General features: G+C 40.2%; 1 protein-coding gene across 6 annotated transcripts in view; it reads right to left on the minus strand.

Annotated features, from left to right (window-relative positions):
• Positions 1–12,326, minus strand: part of DOCK4 (dedicator of cytokinesis 4) — a 525,542-nt gene that overhangs the window by 20,113 nt on the left and 493,103 nt on the right. For all 6 annotated transcript variants that reach the window (XM_054559683.1, XM_024249890.3, XM_054559685.2 and 3 more), the window contains 3 exons: positions 12,131–12,297; positions 9,025–9,111; positions 779–955 (listed from right to left, as the gene is read on the minus strand). In XM_054559683.1, coding sequence (XP_054415658.1) covers positions 779–955; positions 9,025–9,111; positions 12,131–12,297 — 431 coding nt within the window. The remainder of the gene's footprint in view (positions 1–778; positions 956–9,024; positions 9,112–12,130; positions 12,298–12,326) is intronic.

Consider the following 12,326-nt stretch of genomic DNA (forward strand, 5'->3'; position numbering starts at 1 on the left):
TTATGGAAATGACACCATTATAAACCACATTTTGGGACAGATGGACTGATAACTAATGTAGGTGGTTGGTCAGAATGGGAACATAAGTAAAGAATTGTTAAAGGAAGATCAGTGATTGTACAATAAGTACCCTTGGTAAAATAAAGAACAAGCCCAAATCAGTAAACTATATGGCTTGTATCCTAAAACAAACTGCCTTAAGATTCAGTGTGGCCTAGATGGTGGCCTTACCTTCCAGGGTACTGTATCTTTCTGTTTAAGAGAGCAGATGGAAGTTCCACTTAAAGTATCATCTAAGCAAGATCGGTCTTGTCTTTTTTTTTTTTTAATAGAGATAGGATCTTCCTATGTTGCTCAAGCTGGTCTCAAACCAAAGTGCTGGGATTACAGGTGTGAGCCACTGAGCCCAGCCCAGATCAGACTTTTCTATGCGCATGAACTTCTTTCCTTAGAGAAATTATTTTAGATGGATATTTATTAAACAGTCCTAATGTCCTTTCTACTTTTATTCATGCAAGAATGAACATACACACACACACACACACACACACACACACACACACACATTTTTATTATCCAAATATAACATGTTGGGAAAATGGAGTTACTGGGCAATTACAAATGACTGTATGTTTGCTCTATTTACCAAAGGACTCTGTGTCAATTGCAGCCCTGTGTTTGCATGCTGATATGGGTACATAGTCTGAAAAAAGATTCATGAAACCCTAAGAAGTCACAATTGAAAACTTTCTCTGAAACAACAATACCTAATCCTTACCTCTTGGTACCTGGAAACGCCACCATTAACTGCAGCATCTATAACTCCATTCAGGCACATAGTCAGGGGATTAATATTCTGCATCTGTCTTGTCTGACACTGACTAATCAGAGTCTTCAGCTGCTGATTCTTATTTTCCAGCACTTCAATTGCATTTTCCAGAGGACTCATTTCTACCTGAGAAGCAAATGAACATAAATATATATTGAACTTGTAACATTCAAGAAGAAAGACAAAGTAGTTTATCCATGTTCTGAATTATCTGTGCTCCCCCTTGGCTTCCATCAATATCTCTACCAGGGGCCATTCCGTAGAATAGACAAGAATGTGGAAGTCAAGTGGGATGTTCATTAGCAAGGTTTGGAAAGGGCACATAATTATACTTATTCATTGAAATGTGGTTTGGATAATCATCAATTCTATATTAGCACTGCAACAACCAATTTAATCCTTAAAATAATATCCAAGCATCTCATGTCTTTTAAAACTAGTTTTTTTTCTTTTGAAGGGTTAAATATTCAGAGACCCTGAATATTATCACCATTCTCAATGCTTATTTGATATAAAGCACCATGGGAGATATAAAGATGCATTTATGGATCCTCTGATGTCAAGGAGCTTTCAGCCCAGTTGGGAAGATGGGACATATGCCGCATGAACCTCATATGTATATATAACAGCACCATAAGGTGGCACAGGATGGCACACAGTTGGGAATTATAGAAAACAAGATAATATATACTGCAGGATCTATTTGTTGGAGAGCCAAATAAAATCATAATGACTTAAAAATTCCAGGCTGTATGGAGGACCTAATTGTGAAAACGATAAAAGTGCTCTTTAAACGTATGTCATTGGGACTGCTATTGCCTTGAAGAGAAGGTCTGCCAAGCTCTCAGCAATCAAGTAATTCAGGATTACAATTAGCATATTTAAATATTGGCTCATTCAGGCAAGGAAACAAATTAGAGTTTTTAAAGGTCACTTAGATCATCTTAAACCAACACTGAAAAATCCTAGAATATGAAGACTGAACATTCATCAAAGACACAAAGAGAAGGGAAGATAAGCAAGAACATAGAAGATTTTGTAACATGTGTAACCATCAAAAAGCACATGTTCAGGGTATATAAGGATTCTTAAAAACCAGTAAGAAAAAGGCAAACAACCCAATAAAAAATGAGCAAATGAATTAAACAGCCACTTACAAAGGAATACATTCAAATCGCCAGTAAACAAATAATGAAAAGGTGTTGGGCCTCATTTGTGATCAAAGATGTGAAAAATACTACTACAATAACATACTACTAAACACCCACTGAAATGGTAAAAATAAAAATGACAACAGCAGATGAGAGTGAGATTGTGAGCAACGGACTTTCAATTACTGCTACTGGGAGTTCAAGTTGGTTCATTCACTTTGGAAAAACAGTTGAAGATATATATATATGTGTGTGTGTGTGTGTGTGTGTATATATCGATTCAGAAATTCTAGGCATATAAGGAAAAGTGGAGTAGGAGGTTTGTGCACATGTGTACCAGGAAACATGTACAAAAATGTTCATAATCTCCAAAATCCATATGTCCATTGACAAGAGAATAAACATACTGTGATATGTTCATGGAATGGAATAGTATACAGCAATGAAACAAACTTCAATCACATGCAATAACATGGAAAAATATTACAAATAACACTGAGTCAAATATGTCTCAGTAGAACACTAGTATGTTATATAAAGTTCAAAACCAGGTAAAACCAAACCGAGTTGTTTAGAGAGGCAAATAGGTGATACACTAAGCAAGGGAATGGATACCATAGAAGTCAGGATAGTGACTACTTTTATGGTGAAGATGGAGCTACAATTGAGAAGGGGTGCACGGGAGGCCTGCAGGATACCGCTGGAAATGTTCTGTTTCTTTACCTGAATGGTGGAAAATGGGTATTTACTTTCAGATCATTTGTAACACTAAATCTTTGTTTTCTGTACACAAAACCTAAACCATAAAGGAAAAGTCTGAGAGCTCTGAGTAACTGAAAGTTAAAAAGTAAGCAAAACATCTTAGAACATAGAATGGTGGTTGCCAGGGGCTAGGGGAAAGGGGAGAGGAGAACTGCTGTTCAGTGAATATAGAGTTTGAGTTTTCCAAGATGAAAAACTTCTAGACATCTGTTGTACAACAGTGTATATATAGTTAACACTACTGTACTGCACACCTAAAAATGGTTACAATAGTAGATTTTATGTGCTTTTGGCTATAAGAAAAAAGCAATCTTCATCTTTATAAATTCAAATGCTATTAAAAATCAAATTTTCTAGAAAGTAAATACAACAAGATATAATAAACACAGGCAAAATACAAACAACTTGGAAAATATTTCCAACATGAAGGATAGACAAAATGTTAATATTTGCCAAATACTGAAGAAAAGAGACAAAGGATATGATTGGTATAGAGTACATCAATATACGAAAACATACCTTCACTTAGCATTCAAAAAATGCTGAAACAAAACATCCAACCGCAGTATAATTTTGGTCTACTATTTGGAAAGATTACAATATACAACACTTAGTGTTGGAGAAGATGCTGGGGAAAAAAGTATTCCTAAGACTAGTTATCCCCTCTAGACAGGGTGTAAATGATATATCCCATTGCTGATCCATGAATCAGTGGTTACAGTGGGGATACTTTTGATTAATTCACTTCTAGGGAAATCTAAGGGGATGGTCAAAGAAGTGTGCAAAGATATGTGATAGAGTGTTCACCAAGAATTACTTCCTCTATCCTTCAGATTACAATCTCTAAATACTGTTCACCACTAAAATGAATAAGGAGTCATTGGAGAAATAGCTGCTTTCAGGTCTGGGGCAGGAGATGTTCAAGTGATCCTAGACCACCTTGTCTTACCAGGAAGGATGGTAAAGGTAAGGATGGGAGGAAAACATGAAAGTATCTGGCCTGTGATCCATTCATTTTCTTTACTGGGGAATGTCCTTAAGGGACAGAAAAGACAGGTGACTATGTCTTATCTCTTTGTCAATTGAACTTTCAAGTAAACAGACTAAAAATAATTGCTAGGAGGAAGAGATGTTATCTACAGAATGCCCTGAAGTCCCCAGTCAAAGGATTTCTTTAAGTAAATAAACCAGAATCCATGAGGCATGATTATAGAATGTCCCTGAGAAGCTTTACAACTAACTCTCTGGAGCAGAAAATGGAATGTTTCATAACTGACACTTCATAATTTAAATGTGCTTCTGAATGAGGAACCCTATGAACCTCAGGGACTCCACCTATAATTCTGAATTATTACTGATGTGGGGAAGAAGGACCTAGCAGACGATGTGTGATGTCTCAGAAATCTCGCTGCTTTATCTGAGCATCCTGCCTGCCTTGAAATTACTAGTAAAGCTTGATGCTGGGAGGGGTCGCTGAGTCCTGCGTCGAATTTGACAATCAGACCCTGTGTGTTAGCTCAGTAACAAAGACTACTTGGATACTGTGAAAAAAGACGCAGGAGCCATTTTGAAGATGCTCCCAACAGGCAAAGATGGAACATTTTTAAATTTAATAAGAATAACTGCCATGGATTAAAACAAAACAAATATATCCATGAGTTACTAATGATACTAAAAACCAACCAAACAACAACCCCTCCGGTCACTTTTGTAGAATACAGCATTATCTTTCCTGTACCTCAGGGTAATCAAATATTTAGTGAGAGGACATTTCTCTTTACAGAGTATTCCAATGAGTAAATAAACATGAAAAAAAATTACCATTTTGCAACCCATAAAAGATTAATGGATCTGGTCAATGATCACCAGTGGCTGCCAACATCACACACACACACACGACAACCAGTAGCACATAACACCAAATATGAAGTAGTCTTGTGAAAATAAAAGCAAAACATTTTATCAAGTCTCTACTTCTAACTACCAATTTACAAGGAATACAGGTGACAGAGAAACATGTTAAATGACTTCACTGGGATGCAGTCTGCAGAATCCACACGTATGGAAACATTTCAGGATAAACAATCTAGTTTCTTCAACAAAAAAATAAGGAAAGTGATGCAAGGGGAAACTTATAGATTGAAAGAGACTTAGAAGACATTTAAATCAATTGCAATACATGGCCCTTATTTAAATCTGGATTCGAATAACAGAGTAAAAATAATTTTTTTTTTCCTGTTTTGAGACAGTCTCACTTGTTCTGTCGCCTAGGCTGGAGTGCAGTGGTGCAATCTTGGCTCACTGCAACCTCCAACTTCTGGGTTCAAGCAATTCTCCTGCTTCAGCCTCCTGAGAAGCTGGGATTACAGGCGTGATCCACCATGCCCAGCTACTTTTTGTATTTTTTGTAGTGACAGGGTTTTGCCATGTTGGCCAGGCTGGTCTTGAACTCCTGACCTCAAGTGATCTGCTTGTGCTGGCCTCCCAAAGTGCTGGGATTACAGGTATGAGCCGCCATGCCTGGCCTAAAAATATATAATTTTTTTTTTTTTTTTTTAAAAAGAGGGTTGAGACTGTCACCGAGGCTAGAGTACAGTGGTATGATCATAGTTCACTGTAACCTCAAACTCCTGGGCTCCAGTGATCTTCTGGCCTCAACTTCTGGAGTAGGAGGTTGCTAGGACTGCAGACATATGCTACCACGCTGGCTAATTTTTTAAATTTTCTGTTGAGATGGTGTCTTACTACATTGCCCAGGCTGGTCTCAAATGCAGAATAAAAGACTTGGTAAAGTGTGAATGAACACCGTACATTTTATGATCAAGTAATTATTGTTCATTTTTAATGTGACAATATTTCAGGTTTTAAAAAATAAATATGAATACTAAAATATTTGTAGATGAAGTGATATGACATCTGAGATTTACCTCAAAATAGTCCAGTTGAGAGGGAGCGGGTAGACGTGTAGATGAAACAAAATTGGCCTTTTTGATGGCTGTTGGAGCAGTGATGGGTAAGTCAGGTTCATTATATCATTATACATTTTCTCTATTTTTGTATGCTATAACTTAAGTTTAAAAAGGTCACTGGCTGCCATGTACAGAAGAGACTACAGGGATAAGGGGAGGGGGGAAAGCAAATCTTTTACGAGGCTACTGCAGTAATCAGGCACTAGGTGGCGCTATCAGTGGGGGAGCTGAGGAGTGGTTAGATTCTGGGTACACAGTATTGAGAAAGAGGCACATTGTTTTCTGATGGGCAGGATGTGGTATGACAATATTCTCGTGATCTTTAGTTGGATTTTTAAAAAATCATTTATGGATTCTAAACTATAAATGTTTGTCTTGATTAAAATTTTTTTAATGAGCTTAGGTTTTTTTTTTTTTTTTTGGAGACAGAGTTTCGCTCTTGTTGCCCAGGCTGGAGCACAGTGGCGTGATCTCAGCTCACTGCAACCTCTGCCTCCCCGGTTCAAGCAATTCTCTTGCCTCAGCCTCCCAAGTAGCTGGGACTACAGGTGCGTGCCACCATGCCCGGCTGCTTTTTTGCATTTTTAGTAGAGACGGGGTTTCACCGTGTTGGTTAGGCTGGTCTTGAATTTCTGACTTCAGGTGATACACCTGTCTCAGCCTCCCGAAGTGCTGGGATTACAGGTGAGCCATGGCACCCAGCTGAAATGAGCTTATTTTTTAATCAGGACAAAAACACTTTTTTTGGGTTTTGAAAAGACTAAACTACAGAGGAAACAATAGTTCAAAGGCATTGATATCTTAACAAAAGTTGATAAGCTATTGGCGGGTCTATTATGATTTAGAAAATAAAGGTCCCCAATTTCATCTGAAACCTTTGGTGCCACATGTTTCAGAATTAAGAACTTTTCAGATTTTAGAAAGGCAGTATAGGGCCATATATGGTATATTATGTAACCCCTAGCAGGATCTAGGGCAGGTTCCTTTAATCAAATGCATTACATTAATAAGGCTGGGCATGGTGGTTTATGCCTGTAATCCCAGCACTTTGGGAGACAAAGGCTAGAGGATTGTTTGAGTCCAGGATCTCGAGACTAGCCTGAGCAACATCATGACACCTCATCTCTACAACAAATCAGAAAATTAGCCAGTTGTGGTGGCACATGCTTGTGGTCCCAGCTACGTGGGAGGATCACTTGAGCCCAGGGGGTCAAGGCTGCAGTGAGCCATGATCATGCCACTGCACTCCAGCCTGGGTGACAGAGCAAGACCCAGTCTCAAAAACAAAAAAAGGAAATATAATATTTCTACAGTGAAACACATGAACATTCACACTAAGTGAAATAAAGTTAATAAATGGACTTGCATTAGAAAAGCTTGGGTGTATTATTAGCAAATGAGCTTTGGAGCCGAACAAATGAAAACATCTCTTGGTTTTCAGATGCTGACATCTGCAGATGAGGAATTTCAATTCAACACGATGTATTTGTATTTAGTACCTACTACCTGTCCGTGTTCTTGAAGACCTTCTACACTAGGAGTTAAACCAGGAAACCAATAGCTTTAATCGACAGTGAGGACATTCTAGGCAGCAAGAACAAGAGAAAAACACAAAAGCTGTTAAGAGCGGGCTGTGTTCAGGGAACAAAACAGCTGAATTTGATTTGTTCCATTTGCCAGAACATAAGATTACATATTCTAATAAAGTAGGGAGCTGATGTTTGAAAGGTTGTGTTTAGTAATGCTCCTTTTATCATTATCAGCGTGCTATTTTTTATTAGCATCGTATGTGTGTATGACATTTCCAAGGGCTAGGACCATTGGTGAGACTTCACAGGATTTAATGCTCTGGGTAGTAAGTAGCTAAAGGCTCTCTGAATCATTAATGCAGCCTGGATGACTAAAAACACTTCTATAAGTTGGACCCATGCCATTCAGCGGGAAGCATAATAAGACTTTTTGAGCACTGTGTTTAGCAGTCTCCCCACTTCCATGGAAGGTACCAGGGCACAATATGTAAGCAGCCAGCTTTTGGGGACTCTGGACCTCAGACTGGACCAGAATACAACTGTACTGATGTAATCTGCTGAATAGAGTTCAATTTTAATTTTTAAATCCTTAGCTTAATTGAACATGATAGGCTGAGAGTAATTTCAATGCTGAGACATTTCAGGTAAGACAATTCTTGAAAAACAATTTGGTCAGGAGCTGTTCTTTCTTCTGGATTGACAGAACAGGCTTGTGACCTAAATAAGGTATGAATTACTTTATATTTGCACAATTGGCACACTTCCTATCAGAGAACTATGGCAATGAAAGGGTGAGATGCAGGCTCAAAAACAACAAACACATTATTATTTCTGCAGTGAAACAAATGAACATTCACACCAAGTGAAATAAAGTTAATAAATGGCTATAACGGATGTAGCAAGGGAGGCTGTGAGACTGCAGGGCTGTGGCTGACATCGAGGTGCTGTCGCTGGAAGAGCAGCACAGACAGCTGGGTGGGGTCCCACCCTGGATGTGGCTGCCTTCAGCTGTTGCTCTCCCTGCTCTCCACAACTGGGGACTGGAGCTGGGGTCACATTTTACAACCGGAGGGTTCTTGGGAGCTGTGGTTACCAGGTTCTACAGTGGCACCCACTGATCTACAGTAGGCGCTCCACCCAGGACTGCTCAGTGAGACTAATACGCTGCCATCCTTTCTACTGGGAACTGTAACAACACAGACTTACTGTGCATCGGGCACTGTGCAGAGACTTGACATTAGCCTCCTTCAGCCTGTAAGAAAACTACTGCTAGAAGAGATTAATATAATTGGCTTTGGAATCAGAAATATCTGGGTTGGAGTCTCTCTTCAACATCTTTGTGTGTAATCTTTGGCAAAGGCTTTTGACCTCTTGTCAAAAAATGCAAAAACAGGAATAAGAATATATACCTTATAGCTTTGATATGATGATTAACATAAAGCAGGTAGTATTAGCACCGGTCTGACACACTAAGCATTGAAGGTCACACAGCTATAGTAATTAGGAGAGCTGGAATTCCAAGTCTTCTAACTCAAGGGCCTGAGTAGGTTTTTTACATGTAGCAAATTGAGTTGTTTTCAAGGAATTCCTCCATCTGGACGCATTAGGATAATATTAATATTCACCTCAGCCTTAGTAATAGCGGTCAATACCATAAACATTCACTATTTTACTATGAGTGCTTCCAGAGAATCTGGGTCAAAGGAGAAGTAATGAATACACGGCACAACTCCAAGTGAACAACTGTGATGAGAAAGTGCTTGAGAATAAGCTCTGATCCTTACCACTTCACGCTTTTCCACTTCAAACCAGCGAGAGATGCCAGGCAAACTCTGCACCAAGTATAATGACGTTCTCTCCACCCAGAGACTCTACAAAACACAAAACACATTGAGTCTCCCAAGTTGCCCTTCTTTCTAGCTACTTCCATGACTAGTGTTTGTCACTCACTGTTACCAGGTTTTGCTTATTCCTGTCAGCCTTTCTTTAGTCTTCATTCAAGCACTCATGAAACTATCACAGCGAGAGATTGCTGAAGCTGATTTTAACAATTCCACTGTATATCATCAAACTTTTTTCCATGTGGAATAAATGAGCTCCTACTTCAAACAGCAAGCTTAAAAATACAAAAATAGGCTATCATGTTATTTTCTTTGCTATTTCTCCAAAATTCTAATTCAAACTCTCTTCACTCCTTAACATCTAACCATTTAGATCTAGAAGGGTCAGCCAGTCAATGTATCAGCCTGTCAATGTAAGATTAGAATAACAGAGTCCTAAGGGAAGCAAAGGCTTTAGGAACCACACAGCATGATCTATGTTAAGGATGAGGACACAGCCGGGTGCAGTGGCTCATGCCTGTAATCCCAGCACTTTGGGAGGCCGAGGCGGGCAGATCACAAGGTCAGGAGATCAAGACCATCCTGGCTAATATGGTGAAACCGCGTCTCTGCTAAAAATACAAAAAAATTAGCCGGGCGTGGTGGCGGGCACGTGTAGTCCCAGCTACTTGGGAGGCTGAGGCAGGAGAATGGCGTGAACTTGGGAGGCGGAGCTTGCAGTGAGCCGAGATCGCCCCACTGCACTCCAGCCTGGGTGACAGAGCGAGACTCCGTCTCAAAAAAATTATTTTTTTGAAGACACTAGGCCTTAAAGCAGCAATGTGACTTGCTCAAAAGCTACACTACCGATAGAGCCAGCATTAGAACCTACCCACCAGGACCTCTGACTCCTTGTCAGTTGCTAAATCTACTGTGCCACATTTTCTTGTGCTTGTTTGAACTGCTGTTAATAGAGGCAAATCTGTATTTTAGAGCCAGGGCTTCCTCTGGCCGGGACGAGCAACCCCAGGACATGTGAAACCATGCCGCCTTTGTTATTAGCTGCTGTTGATGACAGGTTTCTTTTTTGTCAACCAGGTTTTAGTATCTACGCCTCATCTTTCTTACTTAAACCAAGTGTATTCCCAAGAGGATAATATACTTTACAAAATTCCTGAAATAGTGCCATTTACTCTAACCACTACAAAAAAAAAATGGAAGAGTTTCTTTGAGCCAGCCAAGCTGTGCTGAGATGAATAGGGCAGAGATCCTGTGACAAGAGCTCGCAGTGTTCTGGTGGTGACAGGGAGGTAAGCAGATGAATAAGAGCTCAGAGTGAAGAGAAAGGGATGTTCAAGGCTCTGGGGGCCAACAGAGGGGGATGCAGGCACACACGCCAGCCTGGGGGAGGAGGACAGCAGTTCTCAGAGGGGGCAATGCGTGAGCTGCATTCTGAGGAGTGAGTAGGAGTTTGCCAGGAGGAGAGTGGGGGTAGCAGCGCTGGCAAGAGGAGCAGCTTGCAAAAGGGCTTGGCGGGAGAGGAAGAGAGAAGCTGAGTGTCGTGGAGGCTGAGAGGGAGGAGGGGTGAGTGGGTTGTGGTGGAGATGAGGCTTCTGGAGGGCAGTTTGGAGCCAGATTCTGAGGGCTATAAAGCAGAGGAATCAGGAGCCAGATTTATTATTATTATTTTTTAGGGAGATTGCTGCACCACTGATACAGATTTAAAGTGACAGCCACAAGGAAATGTAGTACGGTGGAAAAAACAATGGAGAAGGAGGCAGAAAATGTGAGTTCTAGGACTGGAGCTACCGGTAACTAGAAGGTGACTTTGAACAAGTCAATTGCCTGATTTCAGTGATTTCTGACCATGTTTTCACTAAAAGCAACTGCAAGAAGAACAATATCATCAACTAGCTATATCTTCTTTAACTGATTTTGGAAGGCACAAAGAATAAGTTTCCAGAAAAAACAAGAACATGATCATGGATCTTTTTAATACTATCCCATTGTTGTTTTCCAGTGGCCTCCTTGCCTTGATATTTAGCCCATCAAATCTCTGGGCACAAGGGACTGCTCTTTATTCAATCCTGTCATAACTCTGCAAAACCTTCCCCTTCTGATCTCCTCTCGGTTGTGAATGATCCCTGGAAGTACTTCGGGGAGTACTGGGAACTGACACTGGCAGAGCTGACCAAGTGAGTTAACATGAGACAATTGTGTTAGGAGCACATTTCCTAGCTTAAGCAGGGATCATCTGTGATGAAAAATGCTAAGCCAATTAACTAACAAAAATAAGCTAATTTTGCATTCTTTGTTTAGGTATGAAATACTAACTGGGGGGGGTCTCACTATGTCATTGTTTGCAAAGAAAGGGGCAGACTCTATCTACTGAACAATCTTGCCTCTTTTCTGCAGTGGGGCTATGAGAAACCTTGTCCCTTTCTGGCTGAGGGTGCTGAAGTAGGAAGGTGTGTTGGAACTACTGAGAGCAGAGAACTCAACATACACAATTTGAAGATTTGCTTTTACTCGGAGTCCTGAGAAATTCTAATTACACACTGTTCTAACAAGAACAAGCAGCAAAGATGGCACATAACTTACCCAACATACCAGCAGTCTACCCAACTGTTCTCTGTCTTCAGGAACTCCTTTTCTCTGTTCATTACGTATTCTTTATTCATTGAACTTTACATGAAAATAAACATCCCAAGGTTCCCACAATTGGTTCAACATAAATGAATGAGAGGACTGACTTCAGCCAGGAGTTCTCAAAGACTGGTCTAAGAACCACCAGCATTAGAATTGTTACAAAAAAGCTGATTTTAGGACCTCCTCCCAGACCAACTGAGTCAGAATTCCTGAGCTGGGCACCAGAATCTGCTTGGTTAGGGAGCACTCCATGTCACTCTGATGCACGTGGAGCTGCAGAACCACTAGACTAAATGATTTATATAGTCCCTTCTGTTTCTGTCACTTGACACTATTCTGAGTAAATATTTACCAAGGGTTGCGCCCCAAGGGGCTCGCAGTCTATCTGAGGAGTTAGCATGTAATAAGAATTGCATGGTACCTTGAATTCATTCTCTTTATCTTTTGTGCCTTTGTGAAATGGTCGGTCATAGCGGAATTTCCAGATGTGATTCACTTTATAGAAGCTTTTGATGTTGTCCGGAACACCCTCTCTCTGCAGGACCTCCTGGCTCTCCGGAATGGGAGTCACAGCATATATCTGCAAATCTAGGATTAAAGAGTCAAGGAGAGAACCT

The sequence above is a fragment of the Pongo abelii genome, chromosome 6 (genome assembly GCF_028885655.2).
Source record: "Pongo abelii isolate AG06213 chromosome 6, NHGRI_mPonAbe1-v2.0_pri, whole genome shotgun sequence".
Lineage (NCBI taxonomy): Eukaryota > Metazoa > Chordata > Mammalia > Primates > Hominidae > Pongo > Pongo abelii.